The sequence below is a fragment of the Pyrus communis genome, chromosome 3 (assembly GCF_041283825.1).
Source record: "Pyrus communis isolate YQ-2024b chromosome 3, ASM4128382v1, whole genome shotgun sequence".
NCBI classification, from domain to species: domain Eukaryota; kingdom Viridiplantae; phylum Streptophyta; class Magnoliopsida; order Rosales; family Rosaceae; genus Pyrus; species Pyrus communis.
Window position 1 is genome coordinate 29,202,135 of NC_142567.1, and position 21,341 is coordinate 29,223,475.

At 38.1% G+C, this 21,341-nt stretch overlaps 2 protein-coding genes across 3 annotated transcripts; one reads left to right on the forward strand and one right to left on the reverse strand.

The window, feature by feature from the left end:
* The first annotated feature begins 75 nt into the window (after positions 1–75).
* LOC137715982 (histone H3.2) lies at positions 76–763 on the forward strand. Its single transcript, XM_068455363.2, has one exon. The coding sequence runs from the start codon at positions 163–165 to the stop codon at positions 571–573; it is 411 nt and encodes a 136-aa protein (XP_068311464.1). The 5' UTR covers positions 76–162; the 3' UTR covers positions 574–763.
* Positions 764–10,781: 10,018 nt separating this feature from the next.
* LOC137716082 (G-type lectin S-receptor-like serine/threonine-protein kinase RLK1) lies at positions 10,782–18,157 on the reverse strand. 2 transcript variants are annotated; one of them, XR_015961096.1, is made up of 2 exons: positions 13,450–14,609; positions 10,782–13,017 (listed from the first exon to the last, which is right to left on the reverse strand). XR_015961096.1 is itself a non-coding variant. In XM_088691768.1 (2 exons), exon 1 carries the CDS (start codon positions 18,049–18,051, stop codon positions 15,643–15,645), a length of 2,409 nt encoding a protein of 802 aa, XP_088547894.1. In that variant the 5' UTR covers positions 18,052–18,157; the 3' UTR covers positions 10,782–13,017; positions 14,617–15,642. The 2 variants fall into 2 exon arrangements, 1 of the variants encoding a protein (XP_088547894.1); XM_088691768.1 differs by lacking the exon at positions 13,450–14,609 and adding an exon at positions 14,617–18,157.
* Between the last annotated feature and the right edge of the window lie 3,184 nt (positions 18,158–21,341).

The following is a 21,341-nucleotide window of genomic DNA, read 5'->3' on the forward strand; positions in this document are numbered from 1 at the left end:
AGTTTCAAAATTTCCCAAATATTTCAACTCGCGCTTCTTTTGCTCCTCCACTCTATAAATAATTCCGATCAGATATTTCTAAATTCACAAATTCATCGCATTTTCTCGTTGGTTTTCCCGAGAAACAAACAGCCCAAACATCCCAAAGTCCTTCAATCCCAAATGGCTCGCACCAAGCAGACTGCCCGCAAGTCCACCGGAGGCAAAGCCCCAAGGAAGCAGCTGGCCACCAAGGCTGCCCGGAAGTCGGCTCCGGCGACCGGGGGAGTGAAGAAACCCCACCGCTTCAGGCCCGGAACTGTGGCGCTGAGGGAGATCAGGAAGTACCAGAAGAGCACTGAGCTCCTGATCCGCAAGCTTCCGTTCCAGAGGCTGGTGAGGGAGATCGCCCAGGACTTCAAGACCGATCTGAGGTTCCAGAGCAGCGCTGTGGCGGCGCTTCAGGAGGCGGCGGAGGCGTACTTGGTTGGTCTGTTCGAGGACACCAACCTGTGCGCGATTCATGCCAAGAGGGTCACAATCATGCCCAAGGACATCCAGCTCGCTCGTAGGATCAGAGGCGAGAGGGCTTAAGATAAAAAAAATCCCCAATTTCTAGGGTTTCTAGTTTCGATAATTTGTTGTCGAGGGTTTTAATTTTTATCTACGATTAGGATTTTAATGAAATATGGTTGTTGCTTACAATCATGGATTAGCTGCTGTGCTTGAATTTGTATATTGTTTTGTGATTTGAATCGAAATATTTGCAGTTTCTTTAATTAAACCGTGTAATTCTATGTTACCAAAAAAAAAAAAAAACTGTTTCTACAGTGTTTGTCTAAATCGTTCCCGGTAAACCCCACACCACCTAGTACTAGGCATGGTAATTTTTTTATAACCCATTACGTTGATATAAAATGATAAAAAAATAATAGAGTTTTAATCAATTTGTTGGAAATTTGTAATTGTGTTTATTTATTGTACATTGTATGGTTAAAAATTATTTAGTATTTAATGAAAATTGATCATATGATGTACAATGAATGTATATAATTACGGAATTTCTTGGATCCTTAGGAAAAGGATGCTCATTGGATCCTTATTTGGTCATTCGTTTCAAATATAATAAGATATTTTTTTTCAAATCTAAATGTATAATGCTACATTTATTGTGCTATCATTTGTACTGTTTCTTTAGAAATAGGGTTTGTCAACACATGTGAGTCTATCTCTATTAAAGAAATAATACAAATGATAGTACAATTGGATAGAAAGGATAGTATTTTTGAATCTAGATATCTTGCATTATTAGTCGACCTAGCACGAAATGACACTACTCGTTAACAAATCAGATGTTATTGGGTTACTTGTTAACGACCCATTAAAATAACGGGTTTGACGCAGCATAACTCGTTAAGAATTTGAAATAACAGATATGATATAAAAACTACACGAACATAACAAACACGATTCGTTTGTCAACTCTACCTAGCACTCTATGTGGCCCAACCTCCCCCACGACCTCATTGATCCTATCCACCACCGCCTTGATTTCTTCTCTGGTTCCGTCACACCCCCTCCTTTACGACCAATTCTCACCCGATGCCTGACCCGAATATTATGATGTCGGCAACGAGGAGAGAAACCAGAAAAGAGAAGGGGGAGCAAGAGATCGACCAACAGAAGAAGCATCGTGCCTTTTTGTAAGTTAGGATTTCTCTAAGATTTCATGCGTTTTATAGGTATCTCCATATCCACTCCATTAAGACAGATATAATAGATATGGATTATGAAAACCCAAACCCATTTGATCTAATTTAATTTGAATCCTACTAGAATAAAACACTCGAGATATACTAACCCGTGGGTCCAAATGGTCATCCCAATGTGGGCGGCAAAGAGTTGTGAATACTCGTACACTCCCGTTGCATATCGGACGCGTACTGATCGTTCAGTCCTCGAGGTAGGCTGTATATGTACTCCTCTCTCAGTTTTCATTCATGTTGTGAATATTGTTTCTTATCTGGGAGAGGAGTCGGATACAAAGTTTGCATCGACAACCGAACGAGCCCTACACTTCTCAAATATGCTTCAGAGTGTACGAGTCACCACAACTCTTTTCCCCTCACAGCGGCGTTCGATACTGGTTGATGACTTGAAGTCTTGAACGGTCTATGTTTTTTGTTTGTTTTACCTTCACCTTATTGGGTTATATAGGGAGGTTGGGATGAATTCTTTTTTGGGAGGGTACTATGGTAATTTGACAAGTTTTACGATGGAGAATACATATTTGACCAACGAAAGATGCCAAAAGAAAGGAGGGCTGCCATTGTGTTTAGATAAGACCGAATCTCGGCATTTTCAATTCATAAGGAAAAATAGTAATTAAAAAATTAAAACCCGAGACCATTATGATAAGGTTCAATCTGTGTGTTTTAAGTTCATATGAAACAAGTAATTGAAAAATTAATAGCCATGACCATTATATTTCGATAACACTGGATTTGTATGTTTTGAGTTCATAAGAAAAAAGAGGAACTGAAAAATTAAAATCCAAAGTCATTATGTTTCATTAAGGTCGAATCTGAGCGTTTTGAGTTCATAAGGAAAATTAGTAATTGAAAATTCAATTCCAATACCATTACGTTTCGATAATACTGAATATGTGAAAGGAAAACGAGTAACTGAAAAATTAAAATCCGAGTATTTATGTTTTTTTTATAAGGACGAATTTGTGCATTTAGAGTTCATAAGGAAAATTAGTAATTGAAAATTCAATTCCAATACCATTACGTTTTGATAAGACCAAATATGTGAAAGGAAAAAGAGTAATCGAAAATTAAAATCCGAGTATTTATGTTTTTTTATAAGGACGAATTTGTGCATTTAGAGTTCAAAAGGAAAATGAGTAACTGAGAAATTAAAACTTGAGGCCATTATATTTCGATAAGACGAATCTGTGTGTTTTGAGTTTAAAAGGAAAATAGTAATTGAAACTAAATTTGAGGGCCATTATGTTATGATAAGAGCAATTGTGTACGTTTTGAGTTTATAAGAAAAAAGACTAACCAAAAAATCAAAACCAATACCATTATGATTCTACGAAGAATTCTAGACATTTATTTCATAAGGAAAAAATGTAACTAAAAAAAATAAAACACGAGAATGTTATGTTTTGATAAGACCGAATTTGTGCATTCTCAGTTCATAAGAAAAAAGAGTAACTAAAAATTAAAATCCTGTGACCATTATCTTTTGATAAGGCGAGTATGTGCACTTTGCGTTCATAAGGAAAAAAGTAACTGAAATATCAAAACATGAAATTGTTATGTTTCGATAAGACCGAATATGTGCGTTTTAAGTTCATAAGAAAAAAGAGTAATTAAAAATTTAAATCCCGTGGCCATTGTCTTTTGATAAGACCAAGTATGTGCACTTTGTGTTCATAAGGAAAAAAAATGTAACTGAAATATCAAAACAAGGGATGTTTATGCTATGATAAGACCAAATATGTGCGTTTTGAGTTTGTAAGAAAAAAGAATAACTGAAAATTAAAATCCGGTGGCCATTATCCCTTGATAAGATCGAGTATGTGCACCTTGCGATAAGGAAAAAAAGTAATTGTAATATCAAAACACGAGACTGTTATGTTTTGATAAGCTTGAATAGGTGCGTTTTGAGTTCATAAAGGAAAAGAGTAACTGAAAAAACATAAAATATGTGGCCATTTCGATAAGAACAAAAGCATGCGTTTGGCGTTGAAGAAAAAAGAGTACATGAAAAAATTGAAACACGAAAATCCTTTTGTTCAAAAATTCCAAATACATGAGTTTTGAATTCATAAGAAAAAAATTTGAGTGAGAAATTTAAAATCCGAGGCCATTTTTTTGTTATAAGACTGGTTGTGTACGTTTTGAGTTCATAAGAAAAACTAAGTCCAAGGCCATCATATTTCTGTCTTGTCAATTTGTGCGTTTTAAATTCATAAGAGAAAAGACTAACTGAAAATTTAAAACTAAGACCATTATGGTTCGATAAGAAGAAATCTGTGCATTTATAGTTTTATAAAGAAAAAGTGTACCTAGTAAATTAAAAAACGAGAACGCTATGTCGTTTTGAATTCAAAAAGAAAAAGAGTAAGTGACAAAATTATAGACGAAGTCATTATATTTCGATAAGATTGAATTTGAGTTCATAATAAGGAAATGTAGTAACTGAAAATTAAAATCCATGGCCATTATGTTTTCACAAGGCCAATTATGTGTGTTAAAACCTTTAAGATCATATGGAAATCGAATAACCGGAGAATTAAAATCCAAGGCCATTATGTTTTGATAAGACTCAATCTGTGCGTTTTGTATATATAAGAAAAAAAAGTTTACTGAAAAATTAAAATTTGAGGCTGTACGTTTCTATAAAGACCAAATTTGTGCATTTTAGCGGTATATGTAAATGAGCCAAGTATATATAAAGGTGCACAAGATCGGCTCAAACAGACGACAAATGGAAGTGAGAAGTACTTTTAAAATAACTGAAAACGATTTGTGTGTCCAAAACACTTGAATTGCATTTTGAAAGAAGCACTAGCTATGTGCATCTTGCATGAAGCGTATTTTTTTTTTTTTTGGATTCATTTGCATTTGTGTTAGGAATTGTTTCCCAAAACACTTTCAGTATTTAAAAGCACTTTCAAACAATGTAGCCTGCATTCATAGACTCGTACTCTTACCAATGTCCCAAACGCTTAAGTAAACACATAATCCCGTAAGAACTTTATCCCTGCCTTTGAGCAGTAAAAAATGGAATTTTCGAGAATGATTTGCAATGGCACTTGAATAAAAAAAGATAATAAAAAGACGACAAGTTCTTTGAAAATTTAAATTGATTTGAAATTTCAGTTTGTTGGAGGAGACCATAGCGGCATAGTGCAATCAGTAGGGAGAAATTCAACATTAGATGAACCAATGGTGGAAATTTGTTAGCGTTTCCGGCTTCCCGATCTGTGAGCTCGTTGTCGATGAAGTAGCGCGAATTGCACCCTGTTGAAATTTTCGGGTTTAGGGTTTCGGGTCGTCACGTACTCCACCGGAATCAAGCTCAACTGTAGCAGGAACACTCATTGCCCTAGCTTCTTTTGTCCACTAAATTCCCGAGGTCTATCACCAAATGAACTAGACATTCCAACTCTTATTCAACATATTTATTTCAGTACTCTATCTCACTGTCACTCTACGTCAATCACCTCCAAATCCGCTTCACCGGCTCCTTCCTTCTTCTCTTCATTCTCAACAGCCGCCTCGTCACCACGCCTTCAGCCGGAATCAGGTTCAGCTGCAGCAGTGACACTATTTCATCGCACATGCTCTTCTCTTCATTTCTCGCGGCGACACATGGCCTGGGCGTCTGGAAGTACTAGCACCAGGATCAGGATGCTGAGACTGAGCCACTGCCACAGTGGTTTCATTCCGGTGATCAGATGACACCACACAGTCGTCACTTCCTCCGCCGTAATCAGGCACAGCTGCTACTGCATCAGGCACAGCAGCAGCAGCAGCAGCAGCAGCAGCAGCAGCAGCAGCAGCACCCATTGCCCGAGCTCGCTTTTTTTTAGCTATGATTGACTCATGGCATGGATTTGAACTACTTGCATGGTAATCATGATGACCCACAACCATAGTGGTCCTATTCCGGTGATCCAACGGCACAATGGAATCGTCACAATCCGTTTCTCCTTGAGGCAGCCTTTGAATCTGTTCATCATCTTCCAGATGAGAAATATTGTTCTCATCATCAAGGGAAACGTTTTCGTCATTGTCTGACGGACGGTCCACTTCCTCGGCATAACTGGACTCTGGGATATCAACAATTGAAGGGGCAACATACTGTGGACTGGCATCATTAGGCATGACTTCCTCATAGGTGAGGGTGAGGGTGATGGTGATTGTGAATGAATCCATGATGTGATTGATCGAAGTGAAAACTTGAGAAGTTGGAGGGTGAAAAGAATTGCGATCGAAACTCAATTGTATAAAAGATAACAGTTGAGCGAGTACACAAGGAAAATTACTTCAAGGGTCGATTGTTTTCTTTGTTCATCTTAGCTTTCACACTATTGGGTTATATAAAGAGGTTTAGATAATTTCTTAGGGTACAATGGTCTTTTCACAAGTTTTTCCAGGATGGGTATGACTAATCAAAGATGCCAATATACATAGTGGACCACAAAAGATGTCAAAAGAGGAAAGACATCTCAATAAGATTAAATTTATGCGCGTCATGAATTCATAAGGAAAAAGAGTAATTGAAAATTAAAATATAAGACCTTTATTTTTCGACAATACAAATATGTATTTTTTTGGGAGGCTGGTACAATGGTAATTACACGAGTTTTGCAACGGAGAACAAATATTGAACCAACGAAAGATGCCAAAGGATGGAATGCCGTTATGTTTCGATAAGACTTAATTCGTGGTTTTGAGTTCAGAAGAAAATAGAGTAATAGATATATTAAAATCTAAGGCTATTTAGTTTCGATAAGACCAAATCTATGCATTTTTTCAAGAGGCCACAACTATAATTTTACAAGTTTTTTCACAGACAATACTCACTGCTCAAATGGAAGATGCCAAAATATACAGTGGACCACAAAAGATGACAAAAGAGGAAAGACGTTTCAATAAGATTAAATCCATGCGTTATGAGTTAAAGAGGAGTAACCGAAAAATTAAAATATAAGGTCATTATGTTTCGATAAGATCAAATCGAAGGGTTCTTTTTTGGAAGGCCAGTATAACAGTAATTCCATGAATTTTTTCATTGAAATAAAGATTGAACCAACGAAAGATGCCAAAAGAGGGAAGGTCCTTATATTTCGATAAGACGAAATCCGTTGAGTTAATAAGGAAAAAGAGTAACAGAAAAATTAAAATCTGAGGTCATTTTGTTTCGATAAGATCAAATCTATGCATTTTTTCAAGAGGGTACAAACATAATTTCACGAGATTGTTCATAGATAATACCTACTGCTTTAACGAAAGATGCCAATACACCGTGTGTGACAATTCGTCCCTACTTTTACGATTTTATTAATTTTAAAAGAGTGAATTGACGAAAATGCTCCTAGAGGCAAGGGTTTTGATTTCCGTTAACCATTGTTTAGAGAGATGTATGACCTATTCTTTTGGCGTATTTGCATAGTACTCGACGATACAAACACGTAGGCACAAACGGAACGTAATTTAGAGTTATAACGAAGGAGTTATTAACGAACGAAGTTATGGGCGAAATGGTCATTTAACCATAATCTGGAATGCTCCATAAAATTTAGAAGTGCCACATGGACGGCTGTGATGGAGAAAAGAAAGAGATGGATGGCTGGGATTAAAAATAATAAAAATAATAATAGAAACTGCTGGATGATAGCAAGAGAAAGGGGGGAGAGAAGAGCTTCCGGAAAGAAAAGGAGGGGAGGTTGGCCAAATGGGGGAGGGAGAGAAAGTGGATGGGCCAATGGGAAGAGAAGAAAGGAGGGAAATGAGGGAAGGAGAAAAGGAAGGGGAAAATCGGGTTCCCCTTGACCTGTGCAACCCGACCTGTTTCCTCCATCTTTTCCGATGGTTTTCCATCGGATTTCCAACGAATTATACCGATTTACCATACCCAATCATCATCTTGCCACTCTCTCTTTCATTTTCACCCAAAATTAGAAGGAATTTAGGGGTAGATTTGGGGAAAAACGGAGACTCCCCTCAACCTCAGGAACAAAGCCCAAGTAGTGGAGGAGGCGTCAGATCGAGTATGGAGGTTGAATCAAAGCACACCCAATTCTAGTGTTCCGACGGTTAGTGGGCGATTTCAGAGGTTTCTAGCCCAAATTGGACTTCGGCCCAAGTATGAAAGTTGTTCATCTCATTGAACTCTACTTGCTTGTAAAATTTGGTAGTTTTTAGTGTTAGTCGGAAAATTGAGTTTCCATTCGTTGGAAACCACCACCTGCGACGGCGCGTGCTGTGGCACGTGGCCAGTGAGCCGATATTGCCTTTTTACACATAATTCGATATTTTAAATCCATAATTAATATTCATTCAATGTGATTCGATTGTTAAAGATCAATATTGAATATTTTCGCTACTTGAATATTTCCGAGAATGGATTAGAAATGAATTGTGAACTACGAAATGCTTGATCTCGTTCAAGGGTACGTAGGCAGGCTAACGGGAGTTAGATGCAGTCTTAAAATAACCGAGATTAATCTTTTGTTGAAAATTTGTCTAAGAAAAGGAATTGGGTGAATAATTTTAAAAAAAATTAACTTTATGTTTTTGTTAAATAATTTGGGTTATAGATTTTGTAAGTAACTAAGAATTAAATAAAAGAATTGTGATTAATAAATAAGAAAGAGTTTAACTTTAGCCTATCACCGCAATTATTTTTTGAAATAAAATTTTCAGGTTGGGGCGTTACATTATGGACCACAAAAGATGCCAAAAGAAGGAAGATGTTTCGATAAGATTAAATCTGTGCGTCATGAGTTTATGAGGAGAAAGTGTAACTGAAAATAAAAAGGCCATTATGTTTTGATAACACAAATTTATGCATTTTTTTTGGGAGGCCTGTACAATAGGAGCTTCACGAGTTTTCCCGCGGCGAATGAAGATAGAAACAATGAAAGGAGCCATTGCCAAAAGAGGGAAGGCCATTATGTTTCGGTAAGATCAAATTTGTGTATTTTGAATTCATAAGAAAAATGATTAACATAAAAACTAAAATCTGAGGCCATTTTGTTTCGATAAGACCAAATCTATGCATTTTTTTCAAAAGGGTAAAATTGTAGATTCACGATTTTTTTCACAGATAATACCAACTGCTCCAATGAAAGATGCCAAAATACATAATAGCAAGGTTCTAGAAAACGTTAGGCGCTAGTCGGGCGGCAGGTTAGTGCCTAGGCGGCACCTAGGCGGCCTAGGCGGCACCTAGGCGGCCTAGGCGGCACCTAGGCGGCCTAGGCGGATTGATGTAAATTTCTTGTATATCTTGTAAATAAGTGCATATTGACACTTACAAAAAATTATACTTGTATGAAATCCATGAATAAGATAATAAAAGAATGATAAAATTCAAAAAGAGTATCCAACAAGTCCAAATTTAAAAACACATTAAGCATATATGCCATATAACCATAGTGAGGAGTATTGTAGGATGACACATGTACAACAAGTTCACAATTTAAAACAACATAAAATGAAAAATAAGAGGAAAATAAGGAAATTTAGTAATGTAAAATACTTATCTTTAGCATCCCGGAATTTAAGTTAATACACAACACACCTATTCTATAAAATTAACAAAATTTCAAGGTATAATTATAACTTAGACTTTAAACAAATTTCACAAAAAAAAAAACAAAAAAAACCACCCAGCCGCCTAGCACCGCCTAGAGCCACCTTGATTTTTCCAGCCTTTTTGCACAAAATCGCCTCGGTTCCAAGGCGTTTTTTACAACATTGCATAATAGACCACAAAAATGCCAAAAGAGAGAAGACGTTTCGATAAGATTAAATTTGGTTGTTATGCGTTCATAAAGAGAAAATTAAAATATGAGGCCACTATGTTTCGATAAGACAAATCTGTGCCCCTCTTTTTTTTTCCTGGGGGCTCGTACGACAGTAATTTCATGAGTTTGCCACAAAGAATAAATGTTGAACCAACAAAAGATGTCAAAAGAGGGAAGGCCATTATGCTTCGATAAGACCAAATTTAAGTGTTTGTTTAAGAGGGTACAACTGTAATTTCCATTTTTTCCACAGATAATACCTACTGGTCAAACAAAAGATGCAAAATATATATGGACCACAAAAATGCCAAAAGAGGGAAGACATTTCGATAATATTAAATTTGTGTGTTAAGCGTTAATAAGGAGAAAGAGTAATTGAAAATTAAAATATGAGACCATTATGCTTCGATAAGAAACACTTGTACATTTTTTCGGAAGGCCGGTACAATGGTTATTTCACGAGTTTTATCGTGGAGAATAAAAATTTAGCCAACAAAAGATGCCAAACGATCAGGGAAGGCCATATGCTTCAATAAGACCAAATCCGTGTGTTTTGAGTTCTTAAAGAAAAAGAGTAACATACAAATTAAAAGATGAGGTCATTTTGTTTCGAGAAGATCAATACTCTGTTGTCCACATGTTAGGCTTGAAAATTCGCCGCAGTTGAGGGGGCGTGTTGAGAATGAATCACACGTTGATAGGAGGAGGGTAAAGGGACACCTCATACTTGAATATCATAGTTTGGATAACTGTAATTCTGTTCAATTGTTTTGTAACTAATCATTGTGTTAGTGGGTTAATCTAGTGTTATTAGTCACTAAGCTTATTTAGCAAAGTGTATATATACTCAATTGTAATTACTTCCTCGTTGAGTAATGAAATACAGAAAGCATTCTTTCTATCTGAGGGACCTTGCACGGACTTATAAGTAAGTTGGGTTACTCCTCGTATTGCCAATTGGTTTTATGGTGAAACCTCAACTTTCTTCACCGAAGTCTAGAATTGTCATTAGCAGCTACAAATTACAGCCATGGCCGTTGTTTTCACAAAGCAGTGAAGACGAGGTCGTCACAGACTGCAGATGTTCAATTTGAATTCTAAGTCTCCTACACTAACCAGTGTGCATGGAGTCGCGCTCGCGGCTAAAAACTATATTCAACAAGTTTTTGCCAATAAAAAGGATCATAATTCAAAGCCCCCTTCCTACAGAGAGAAGACTATGGAGTAGAGACGGTGGCGAGAATGCTAAACAGTAAAAGAGAGGCCATAAACTTCATCAATACCAATCGCTTACGCAAACACACAGTTTCATAGCAAACTTTATAATTCTTAACAATATATCTAAACTAAAGCGAGACTTGGAGAGCAAAACCACGAATTAGTCCATTAACAAAATATTAATAACCCTCAGTTTGGATGTAATGCAAATAACGCCGGTTTCAACCAGTTCTGGTATAGGGGAATGGATACGGTGGAACTTGTACTTCCACTTTTCCTTCAAGCATCTGCACAACCTTCCTCATAGTAGGCCTAAGAGACGGGTCTTCTTGAATGCACCAAAATGCAGCCATCACGAAATTTTGCAGTTTCCATCGTTCAAGAAAGGTCTGGGGTTCATAATCTACTACAACATATAATTCTCCATTAACGTAGCAATTGTACACCCAATCTCTGAAATTTGCTTTCTCTTTGCAGTTATTTTCCATATCAGCGCTTCTCTTGCAAAAAATGATCTCTAGCAGTACAACGCCGAAGCTGTACACGTCAACTTTGGTAGTGATTGGCAACATATGAAACCACTCAGGTGCAATATTACCTTTTGTTCCTCGAATGGCAGTATGAATCTGGTTCTGATTCATCGTGAAAATTGCCAATCCAAGATCAGAGTTCCTAGCATTGTAATAATCATTGAAGTATGTTCTCTGGCTTTATATCACAATGGATAATTTGCGTGCTGCACTCTTCATGCAAGTAAAGAAGTGCTCTGGCAACTCCATGAGCAATTTCAATTCATTGTGTCCAACTCGGTTTCACATCAGCGAAAAGAAAGCTTGTTAATGGGCCATTGCTCAAGAATTCATAAACTAGTAATCTGTGTTGCCCCTCATCACAATATCCGAAAAGGCAAACCAGATTCTTGTGATGTGTCTGACCAAGTGCATTCAATTCTGTCATAAATTCCTTCTCAATGCATGTAGTACATAATTTAGCTTCTTCACCGCCACTAATTCGACACGGAATAAATTTGCAGTACCCCTTTGTCAATAACTCCAAAACCACCTTGTCCTAGTTCTTCCTTGAATCCGTTTATAGCTTCTCGAATCTCTTCATAGCTAAAAGAATGCAAATTTGAACCCGAAATTGTTTTGGACTCGAAATTTATTTCAGGTTGGCTGGGGAATTTGCTGATGGAAGCTTGCACTGTATTTTGTATTTGTTGAGTGGTCTGCTCTACTTGAGCACACAGATCTTCGAGTGGTGAATGACTAGCTTTTTGTTGGTTCGAGGTAAAAGTTAGAGGATTTTTCCAGCCAAGATTGTAAGCATTATTTGAATAAGGATCATTTTGCTCCTGGTTGAACTCTGGGAACGATGCACTATAAGGACACAGCTCCCTCGGATGAGTAGGGTCAGAACATTTGGCAGACTTGCTGGCTTGATGGAGGGATGCCATGATCACGCATGAGTGTCTCGAGTTTATTTTCCAAAACTTGACATTTTATCAACTAATCCAGTACTATAATCTACATCATCCACACCTGTCTTTGAAGTTCCTTCGTTCCCCCACCGCTGGTCATTGCAAGTGAGTCAAAAAGGTCAAACGCCTCCTGCCGCGTTTTATTCATTAATGTACCTCCACAAGCTGAATCAACCATTCTTTTCTCTGGAAGTTTGAGTCCCTCGTAGAAACAATACACCGGCATCGAGTCAGTAACGCCATGATCCGGACACTTGTATAATATTTTCTCAAATCTGTCCCAAGCTTTTTGAAACGGTTCTTGCTCTCTCTGAGCAAAGTTCATGAATTCTCTCCTCAGTTGGATAATTTTATGCCAGGGAAAGTATTTCTCGAGGAATTTCTGTGCTAGTTGCTCCCAAGAGTGGATGGATTCGGGCGGCAAAGAGTAGAGCCATGACTTGGCTCTATCTTTCAGCGAAGTAGGGAACAGTTTCAATCTCACAACCTCTTGGTTGACTTGGTTGATTCCGATAATCTTACATAAGTCATGAACTCGTAATGTGTAGGTATGGATTTTCGTCAGACATCCCGTAAAAGGTAGGCAACATCTGAATCCATTCAAGGTCCAATTGAAATGAACCTTGTACCTCCGGTATAACAATGCATGATCGACAGTCGAATGTTGGCATCAAGTAGTCCTTTAAGGTACGAGGGGGAGCAGCAGCAGGTTGTGACGCCATCGATCTCCTCTTGTTCTTCTTCTAGCTCCTCCTCTGGCTTAAGGTACTCATAGGAGCATTTGCTATGATATACCGGAAAACATAAAAACTGTCAGTGAAATTATCATAAAATTTAATTCAAAATAAAGCACACAATCCTGCAACGATGCCAAAAACTTGTGTGTTTTAGATATATTGGAAGAAATAGAGATATAGATCAATCTGACAACAAACTGTAATGGCAAGTGCACAAGATCACGCCTAATTTAGCATGTCGAGCACGAGGTCATTCTGGCAGATTGATGAAGTTTAACCTTGAAGTACGCATCTTCTAACCTAGAATTTAACCCTTAATTAACCTAGAATTGCTTCACGATTATTAAGAATACAACATTGTAGAGATATATAATCAATAGACTGTCATACTAGGGAGGGTTGCACCATGCCCTAGTAAAAAGAAGATACTGAGCCGTGACAATTTTCGTAAGCAAAAACATAAGAGAAGAAATTAAAACCTTTAATGAATTTGACTCCTCCGAAACTCCCAATATTTCTCCGCGGTTTCCGACTTCTCCCTCGTATGGTCCTTCCACCGGCTGCCGGTCTCATATATATAGGGTTTAGGGTCTAGACACTATCCCAAAGCAAAACAAAACCTTGGACATAAAGGGATAGGGCATCAGTTAGGTTGTAGGCACGTTTTAGGGATTTTCTTGGTCTAGAAAATTTCACAAAAATACGTTTTGGCAAGTCTTAGATGTCTTCTTCAAGGATTGGGGTCGCATACTTAATGGAAAAATCGGAAAGTTCTTCAAATCTTCTTCCTCGCACTATAACTTGGTTTGGATTTTTTTGGCAAAGGGAAGGCACTCGGCCAACAGGAAAAAAACTCTTCCTCTTCAAAGCAGCTGACAGCACGATTCGTACTTCGACTCCAAGGTGTCAAGATTATGGAGAAACCAGCCCTTTGTCCAAAACACACAAAGAAGGGTGTTGAAGACTGTCCTTCGGAAACTTTTTAAATCCCCTTATGTCTAAACCATCAAAGAAGGGGTTCGTTCTTCTTCCGGGTGTCCGCATTCAACTACTAATTGCTTTGAGGCCTTATTATTATATAAAAATCACACTTATTGGATTGCACACGTGGTTGCGTATTGATGTTAATTTGATGTTAATTTGATGTTAATTAGTAGTGAGCAGTGCCACCTAGTATTACGATCTGGTGGTATTCTTCTTCACTTGAAAGTGACAAGTCCTAGGTTCGACTCTCGCCAAAAGCAAATTTAAACCACATTATTGCTAGCAAGACTAAGCTCACTTCCCTACCTCTTTAGTGTAGATAATAGGGGTGTGCTATAATAAAACTCTGTTGGAACCTCAAATTACATCAATCCTTATTTAGGTAGGAATATTACACAATTAAAGTTCAAAATTTTCATTCCTATAATAAATTAGGGAGACAATTCCGGGTTAATTAACTCTAATCTAACAATCTGTATAATGCAGATATTAGCAAATGGATTGTATATATAGAAGAGTGTTTCAATAAGAGCTTATATTCATCTTTTTTACAGTGACCAATTCATTGATATGAAGATAATTTGCACAAACAAGCATAAAGAGTAATCTCCTAAATGATTACCACAAGCACCAATGTCACAAAACCGGCAGAGGTAACATACCTGAATCAAGAACACGCAATATCATCGCCAAAAGTGAGACCACATCATGCCATCGTTGATAAGCGAGGCTACATACTCGCTAGGCGAGACATCACTCCTAGTTGCGGTACAAACAACCACCCTACAGTAAACCTACCCTACTTTGAGAACGAAATCCACCAGTTGCTCATTTCCACAGTGAGAATTAGGAAACTGTAGCCAAGACCACCAAGACTTGCATCTAGGGAGATCTGCGGCAACCGCTAGCCAAGCAAGGTAAGGCGGCGCCACCACAAATTGTTACAGAGAAATCCACCCTGAAAATCAAGCAAAAGAAGGGGGATCTGACCCGTAACAACCAAGAAACCAACCCAAAGCCACATATCAATCCCCAATTCAAGAGAAAATCCCTTGGGAGGAAGGAAGATCTCGATTTTGGGGAGGAGGCTCCAACAAAGTCATGAAAAATGGTTGCCCATAAAATGGTGGGGAGAACAGGTGCTTAGAGCACCAGTGGAGGAGAGAAGGCACGAAAAAGGGGCGCCAGAGGCGCGGTCGAGGGGAAGCGAAGAGGGGAGGCTGGAAGGGGGAGGAGTGGCAGAGAATTAGAGATAGGCTGGTTAGAGGGAGAACAAAGGTTGTTGCAGTCTTGCAGATCTAGAGTTTGTTGTGTTGGAGAAGAAGGGAGAAGATTCGAGGTGTCTCACTTGTGACTTATTTTTTTTGAGGTCTAATTGATGGCCTCTATTCATTTGTTCTTTTAGGAGGATTCCAATGAAGTAAGTGTCGTCTGCTTGCGTAGAGTATAAGCAAATTGGTAGCAGCAAAACCAAATCAAAGTGTAGATATAAGAGTCACTTTATCATTCATAAAAGATCATAAACAAGAGTTACATACATAAAGCATTCTTTCAACGGTTGTGATCTAAATCATCACACTACAAAACTACAAGTCGGTAGACTAAAGATAGTTTGACAAATAGGAAACAAGCTAGCTACTACTGTGACAGTAAATTATACCTTGGCTGCGATACAACTAATGGCGGCTTCAGCCTGCTCTGGTATATGGAGATGGACATGGTGGAACATGCACTTCGACAACTGCTTCAAACATCTGCACAACCCTCCTCATAGTAGGCCTAAGAGAAGGGTCTTCCTGAATGCACCAAATCCCAACCATCACAAACTTTTCCAGTGTCGCTCGATCACCCAAGGCCTCAACTTCATGATCTACAACAGCATCTAATACTCCTCCAACGTAGCAATCATAAACCCAATCCGTTAAAATTGCTCTCTCTTCGCAGTTACCTTCCACGTCAACATTTCGCCTACAACAAATAATCTCCAGCAGCACAACACCAAAGCTGTACACATCAACTTTGGTAGTGATTGGCAAGTTCCTGAACCACTCAGGTGCAACATAACCTTTTGTTCCTCGGATAGCGGTATGAGTCTGGCTCTGATTCATCATCAAAAGTTTTGCCAATCCAAAATCAGAAATCCGAGGAGTGTAATAATCATCGAGAAGTATGTTCTGCGGCTTTATGTCACAATGGATAATCTGCGTGCTGCACTCTTCATGCAAGTACAAAAGCCCTTTCGCAATGCCATAAGCGATTTCAATTCGCTGTTTCCAACTTGGTTTGATCTCAGAAAAAAGAAAGCTTGCCAGTGTGCCATTGCTCAAGAACTCATAAACTAGCAATTTCTGTTGCCCCTCGTCACAATATCCGAAAAGACGAACCAGATTCTTATGATGCGTCTTACCAATTACATTCAGTTCTGTTTTAAACTCCTTCTCGGCATCTTGCATAACATAGCGTAGCTTCTTCACCGCCACTTCGACACAAGAACCAATTTGCATCACCCCTTTGAAAACCACTCCAAAAGCACCCTTTCCTAATTCTTCCTCGAATCCATTTGTAGCTTCTCGTAGCTCTTCATAGCTAAAAGAGCGCAAATTCGAGTCCAAAACAAGATCGGTACTAGATCTTACCGGTTTGTTCCGGAATATGAAGAAAAAACCGAGACAGAGAGCAGCAACATTAACAAAGATGGAGGTACCTAATAGTACACCTATAACAGTGGTCTTGCTCTTCTCTTTATCATCTGGAATTGGTGTTGGAGGAGGAATTGGCACTGGAGCCTTTCGGACTTTGATGAAGGTCTGTGAATTAAGATCTAACTGCACTCTCCCGTTTGAGAGAGGTAACTTCTTTTTCCAGCAGCTTTCATTCCTGAAAACAGCAACAGCGCACAAACAATCTTGAAAGCAAGACTCTTTGCACTTCTCCACGGTAAAAGGTTTTAGCCGCACATAATCTGAGGTTGGCCAATCAGTATTTGTCTGCAATTCGATATCATACAAATCTTTTCTGGGACTTTGTACCTCATCTCCTTCACAGCCTTGTATAAAATCGGGTTTACAGCCTCGGTATAAGTCATTGAGATCAAGAAAAGAAAACCCTCTCGGGCATTGGCAGGTTGGCCTGTGATCTTGATTCATCTTACAGACACTGTTGTATCCGCAAACACCAACGCCCATGCTTTCCATAAGTGCTTGGCAAATATCATCCGGCTTATACCACAGGGGACTCCAGCTTGCAATTCCAGTGAAATTTTTCGGGTAAGAGTATAGCGTGAAAATCCCATCAAAATCAAGAGTTGCCCTTATGTAGCTGTCCCTCACCCGGGAGACTCCTGCCGTTGTGAGAATGAATCTTCCACCATTTTCTCCCAAAACAAACATGTCCCCTGAGTTGTTGAACACCAATTGTTTACCTTCACTACCTTCCAGAGTCCCCGCTGTTCTGTCCGTGGCAAAGTACTGCTCGTTGGCAAAATCTGTTGGCAAGTTTATGGTGTTGAGCACGAGGTTTCCATCATCTTGCAAGCGCAGCTGGAACCGCCCCTTCGTGTAGTTACTCTCCGATTGTCTAGACGAAAGCTTCCCATTTCTCTCAATTGTCTGTCCAGGCAAAATGGTGTCTGTAGGATTGTTGAAGGCCTCCCATAAGCTCCCCGAGTTTTTGTCTTGAAGAACAAAGTTTCCGTTGTCATTCATGACCCCGTTTACAACAACCCCGAAGGTTGTTTCGGATTTCCATATCTCCCCACCGTGAGGATCGTTAAGAACTAGTCCACTGCTGGCATTCAAGTTCAAAGTGGATCCCTTAGGTGCAACTATGGTGTTGTTATCCTCATATGCATGCCAAACTACGGTTTTGTTTTGGATTTTGGCGTACCATATTGAAAGCAAGAAAAGATCATTACCTCCAAGGGGCAAAAATCCAAACGCGAAATCACCGGATGGAGAAAGCCATGATGAGGAGTTACTTGTAGTTGCAGTTAAATAATTTCCAACTGCTACTCTTCCATTATTTTGCGAAAACACAGAAATTGGTAGCAAAAACAATGAGGAGAACAAAAGCATCCGCACAGAAAAAGCCATTGCCATTGCAAAAGCACCAATTTTTCAGCCTAGCTTAATTGATTAGCTATATTTCTTAATGAAACATTGCTTCCTTGGAATTCTTCAAGTCAAAGTTTATGTACCAAATTTTAGGCTTGACTAATCTCCATGCCTGTCTTTGACTACGCGTTTCTAGATGTAATCGCCCATAGCATTTTTGCTCATCACTATTTAATATGGTGTATGCTCACCACCCTATTTATTACCGTTAGATAAGTTTGAATTTTGAGATTTGTGCCTATCCACTACACGAATATTGAAATTCAAACTCATCTAACTGTGATAAATAGGGTGATGAGCATACACCACACTAAATGGTGGTGAGCAAAAATGCTCCCTGTAAATGCGTATGTCACATTTTGCTTAGTCAATTCCGATGTGGACGGCTCCTAGAGAAGGTTGGTTGAAAATAATTCCGATATGACTGTCTCGTGTAACGATCGCAGTGAAAAATCTCTCCTATTACTTCTGCCGTTTGTGGGTTTTGCAGGGAAAAAGATAAAGTTTATGGAATGGTGCATGGGCACCATCTAAAAAGAAGGAATAGAATGATAAAAAAAAAAAAAAAAAATTAAAAAGGCTTGAAAACTTTGAGTTTTAATGATAAAGACAAAATAAATGGTAAAATGAATAGTATTAGGATTGACTTTTTAGTGTAAAAATATAATTTTTCGTTAAAATGAATATTACATTGGCTTTTTCGTTAAAACTCCCTAAAAATAAGGATGGTGCATTTGAAAAGGTGAAAGAAAAAATAATAAAGGGAAAGAGGTTCATCGGCACCACCACATAAATAATAGCAAGATATAAGAAAATCAGAGTGAAGATATAAGAAAAACTATCTCATGGAGAAGTTGAACGTGAAGAAGTTGAGATTTCATCATAAAATAGTATGAGGAGTAATCTAACTTCTTTATTCTTAACACGCCCCCTCATGTGTGGGGTATTTTTGTATTTTAAAGTCTAACACGTGAACAGTACAACGGGGTGACGTGGAGTGCGTGTGGCCGTTTGGCTATGGGGCAACCTGCTCTGATACCATGAAGAAAGTTGAGGTTCCACTATAAAACTAATTGGCAATATGGGGAGTAGCCTAACCTCTTATAAACTCATGCAAGATCCCTCATTTTCAACATTTTTCTGTTTATAATCAATCTATTTTTAGTTACTAATTTATGGTTGGTTTTGTAATGTTATGATTTATATCAAAACCGTAGAAAGAGTGATTTATGTATGCAACTCTTGTAATGGGATGGGAAATAAGAGTGATTTATGTATGCAACTCTTGTAATGGGATGGGAAATAGTTATGGTGGGCGGGTAATTGTGGTTATTTACCCATAATCGTTTAATCTCTTACCCGTATAATTGTTTACTAGTTGGGTAATTGCATAAATGGTTATATCCATATCCATAACCGCGTACCCATTTAACCGTAACCACATATGCCCGTTTACCAGTTTTTTTACCCGTTTACATGTTTTTATAACAACTTGAAAATTAAAAAAGAAATTTATCATAATTTTCTTTTTCTGACCATTAAATACTGTCATATTTGACAACGAATCGATGAGATTTTTCTTAGTAACCATGCGCCTGAACATCAAACATTAATTTATAACTCAATTAAAATTTAAAAATTAATTAATAGCACCATCCATACACATGATCATGGAACATTGATTTATAACCGCAATTAGCAAGACGAAGAAAACACTAATCAGACACCACTAAACTTGAGATCGTCACTCTGAAATTAATAGACCAAGAGGCCCTGCATCCCTTCCAACTTCCAACCAACATATGTTCGGCATGCAATGCATGATAAATAAACTTGAACTCAAAATTAGTAAGATCTTTCCGACCTAAATATTTATTAATTTAGGGTTTTCGTTTTTTCTTTCTCTCTTTCTAATTTTACATATATTAACATAAACGGTTAACTGGATATCCATTTATAATCGCGGGTAATACTCATGACCGTCAATTTAAATTCCACGGATAAACAGTTATACCATAACTGTTTATTTGTCTAAACGGTTACCCATAACCGTAACCATGAATTTTAAACGGACGGATAACCGTGGTTACCCAAACTCATGGATATTTTGCCCATGCCTACTCTTGTTATGAAGAATAAAGTTCGTTACAAAAACATAGCCCCGCGACTTTGCGTTTGCTTAAGCTATTGGTGCTGATGAAGTTTAGGGCCTATCATGTATGAATTGGAATTATTGCTGCCCTCTCTACTCCCTTGTGTTCTTTGTAGAGAGGGCGAAGAATTATGATCCTTTCTATTGACAAGTACAAAAGCCCCTTAGCAACGCCATAAGTGATTTCAATTCGCTGTCTCCAACTTGGTTTGATATCAGCAAAAATAAAGCTTGCCAATGTTCCATTGCTCATGAACTCAAAAACTAGTGATCTTTGTTGCCCCTTGTCACAATATCCGAAAAGACAAACCAGATTCTTGTGATGCGTCTGACTAATTACATTCAGTTCTGTTTTGAACTCCTCGACATCTTGCATAACATAGTTTAGCCTCTTCCCCGCCACTTCGACACCAGAACCAATTTGCATCCCCCTTTGAAACCACTCCAAATACACCCTTTCCTAATTCTTCCGTAAATCCATTTGTAGCTTCTTGTAGTTCTTCATAGCTAAGAGAGTCCAAAACCGAGACAGAGAGCAGCACTTAAGACAGCATTAACAAAGGTAGAGGTACCTAATAGTAACGATTCCACGCGTATGACGGATGTCTGGCTCTTCTCTTTATCATCTGATATTGGCATTGGAGGAAACTGCAGAGTTATATTAGGTTAAAAATCAAAGTACGCATAAATGAACAAGCTGACTAACCGAAAGAACAACCAATTATAAATATAATTTTATTAACTGGAAAGAGATTGCACGGCTAGAATACTACATTTCGAGTGACTTGTTATTCCATGAGTTACAAAGCACCTTATTTATAGAGAAAATTAAAGCAAACCCTAATCCCTAAAACCTTCCATAGGAGTTTAATATATTAAACTCATGAGTGTAATATATTAGTATCACACTCAAATTTTCCGCCCCACCATAGAAGTGTGATTTCACTATGAGTTCGATATATTTGTATCACACTCATTTTTTTATCCTACTTTGAAAAGTTCAACGGGCAAGAAGTTATAAACTTAATGGGCCAAGAATTCTAATTTTCGGCCCACAAGAAAACCCAATAGAAATAACAATAAAACTAAAATTAATTTTCCAACATATTATCCTTTCAGACTT

Coding starts and splice junctions, on each gene's coding strand:
- LOC137715982 (XM_068455363.2), top strand. CDS start 163: ATGGCTCGCACCAAGCAGACTGCCCGCAAGTCCACCGGAGGCAAAGCC.
- LOC137716082 (XM_088691768.1), bottom strand. CDS start 18,051: ATGGCAATGGCTTTTTCTGTGCGGATGCTTTTGTTCTCCTCATTGTTT.